We start from the raw sequence: 2,879 nt of genomic DNA, 5'->3' as shown, positions 1-2,879 counted from the left end.
CGTGCGGAGCCTCGCGGAGATGCTGATGGAGGGCCCTGGGTCTGGGGTCCGTGTCCCCGGGCCGGGCGCGCGTGGGCCCCGTCTGGACGGTGTGGTTGGCGGGGCGCGGGGAGGAGGGTGGGCCGGGCTCGCCAGCCTGGGAGCCGTTTTCGGTCTGGGAAGGCTCGGGCTGGGCCCAGCTGTCCCCCAGGGCTGGCGTCCGGCCTGGCCAGGGTAGATGGGCGCTGACTCTGGGTTCAGTGTGTGGAATTTGGTGAGGATGCATCTGGGGTCGACAAGTGTCTGGGATGAGGCAGGAGAAACGGGGCTCGGGTCCCGTGGGGGTTTTATGGCCACTGTTGGGATCTGTGGCAGGACCTGGGAAATTGGGTCCCAGCTGAGAAGAAAAGAGGCCTCTTGGCTGAAGGGCAGCCGGGCTTCCCTGGACAGGATTCTGCCAGGCTAGTCTCTCATCCAGGCCAGCTTCAGGGACCAGGCAGACCTTGTCCCTGGCTGCGTCTATTAGGGCCGCAGCCGGAATGCAGCAGGGAGTTGTCAAAGGCCTTTTGTCCTGGCCCTGGGGCCGTTGGGGACTGTCCACCCTCCTCTGCTCTGGGAGGAACACTACTTTGGTCTCTGCTGGGGGAGAGGCCCGGCCTCCCCCCTCCCCACCTTGTTCGGATAAGCGTGAGAGTTTTGTTACCAAGTTACAAGGACAAAAAGCCCAAGCAGCCTTGGAGAACAGTGTGAACTCCGCAGGCACTGAGCCAGCTGATGCTAAACCCGCTCACAGACCGCCTTCTGCTCTCAGGCAGAGACAGAGGAGCCCCGGGCTGCAAAGGGTTTAGAGCAGGGCTCTGTAGGGCCACTAGAGCCTCATGATCGTGGATGGCCACGGGACCACCAAGAGTCTCGGGCGGCCCTGGCTCAGGGATGACCCTGCCCCCCCCATCTCCAAGGCGGGGCAGCCCCTCCGCCTGGGCCTCCTAGACTCCAGGGAGGCCCTGTGAGCTGAGAGCTGCCTCATTAACCCTCTCCCGCCATTCCTCTCCATGGGCCTCAGGGAGGGCAGACATCTCTACCGAGTGCTTAGTGTCCTCCAGGCAGGAAGGTGAGGCCTGGGTTTGGATATTGAATTCTGTCAGCCATGTGTGTGCCCCTCTGGTGGGGACCCCTGGCTCGGCGTGGGCCCCACCCCCACCCCAGATCTTTGCTCTCCCCACACCTTGACCGTGTGCCTGCAGAACCCGTGGAGACTGCGCCCGTCCGTGCCTAAGTGTGGAATTACCGGCTCTGATCCTTGGGGCCCCAGGTGCGCAGGAGCCTGGCATGCAGCCTCAGTCCTTCCTGCCCTCACTGCCCAGGGCCAGGGCTTGGCAAGGCAGGGAGATGCCAAAACTTCCTAAGTGAGAACCGTCTGCATGCGCGCTTCCTAGGGGCACTGGGGAGACGTCCTGGAGAGTGACGCTGATGCGTGGCTCCTTCCAGGCCGTGGACTCTGCCCTGGGTCACCGCCCTCCCTGGCCGGTGTGTGCTGCCTGGCACACAGGTCCCCGGTTCTGGATGGAGTGTGGGGGATGGAAGGCCCCTCTGCCTGGGTGGGCCCAGAGTGAGGGCTGCCATCGCTGGGGACCAGGACGCCCCAGGACTGCGGAGGAGGCCAGTGAACAAGGCCCCCTCGCCCGAAGGAGGGGCTTGGACAGAGCCCCCAGGTGCTGGGCGTTGTATGAAGGGCAGCGCCGCGGCTCCCAGAGGGGGTAGGCTCCAGTCCTTCCACAACAGTCCTGGCACTGCCAGACACCCTCAGCCCCACCCCGTGAGCTCACTGAGCCCTGGTGAGCTGGCCTTACAGGCCTGGGGCACCGTGGAGCAGAGCCGGAGGAGGGGCCGGTTCTGGACTTCAGCAGATCACAGAAAATCTTTCCCTTAAAAAAAAGTTAGGAAAACACCCATGTGACAAGTCTGGGAACAGCAGGGTCAACAGCCCTCAGGCCCCGGTGCTGCCTGGTGGCCTGACCCGCCCTGCATGGGTGCAGGCCCCCCCTCCCCGCACACTCCTGCGGGTGTTTATGCAGACACAGGGCCCATGTGCAGCCCAGGCAGGTGCCCCGCACTCTTCTGAAGCCACAGGAAAAGCGGCCCCAGGCTGGGTCCTCCTCAGGCCGTCCTGCCCGGGCTGTCCCAGGGACTGTTTCTATGGCCAGCATGGAGGCCCCGGCAGGTGAGCTCCCCCGGCACTTGTGGCTGTGAGCCCCAGATCTGGCTGGACAGGGGTGGTGTGAACGTGCCTGTCCAGCACCTGTCCACGTCTGCCTGGCCGGCAGGGACAGGCCCTCCGTGGTCTGCCTGTCGGGGTGGGGCCAGGTCAGGACTGTGGTCCACCCTGTCAGGGTCACAGCAGAGGCGGGACAAAGAGCAGGCTTCTTCAGCAACACAAGGAAGAGATGCTGTGGGGTCCAGCGAGGACAGACCTGCGGGCTCCCGGGCCCCACCCTCGGCTGTTCTCCATGAGCTTTTACTGGGGAATCGCATGGTGTGAATGCCACAGCGGCCGCGTCACCTGGGACTCGCCCGCGCCAGGGCCTCATTCCCCGTCATGCACTGCCGCCACAGTGACGTTTTTCTGAATCATTTGAAAAGTTGGCCTTCTTTCCCATGAACACCCGGGAAGTGTCCAGTGTGGGTCTGTCCTGCAGCCTGGGAAATGCTCCTGTCTGTGTAGATCTGTCCCACAGCCTGGGAAGCTCTCCTGTGTAGATCTGTCCCGCAGCCTGGGAAGCGCTCCTGTGTAGATTCGTCCCGCAGCTGGGAAGTGCTCCTGTCTGTGTAGATCTGTCCCGCAGCCTGGGAAGCTCTCCTGTGTAGATCTGTCCCGCAGCCTGGGAAGCGCTCCTGTGTAG

The 2,879-nt window shown here is 63.9% G+C and overlaps 1 protein-coding gene across 1 annotated transcript in view; it reads left to right on the top strand.

Moving 5' to 3' along the window:
• The first annotated feature begins 2,184 nt into the window (after positions 1-2,184).
• Positions 2,185-2,879, top strand: part of Nkain4 (Na+/K+ transporting ATPase interacting 4) — an 8,803-nt gene continuing 8,108 nt past the window's right edge. The window contains exon 1 of the mRNA XM_013030354.1: positions 2,185-2,200. Coding sequence (XP_012885808.1) covers positions 2,185-2,200 — 16 coding nt within the window. The remainder of the gene's footprint in view (positions 2,201-2,879) is intronic.

Source organism: Dipodomys ordii, unplaced genomic scaffold (assembly GCF_000151885.1).
Source record: "Dipodomys ordii isolate 6190 unplaced genomic scaffold, Dord_2.0 Scaffold129, whole genome shotgun sequence".
NCBI lineage: Eukaryota > Metazoa > Chordata > Mammalia > Rodentia > Heteromyidae > Dipodomys > Dipodomys ordii.
This window is presented reverse-complemented; position numbering and strand designations above follow the sequence as displayed.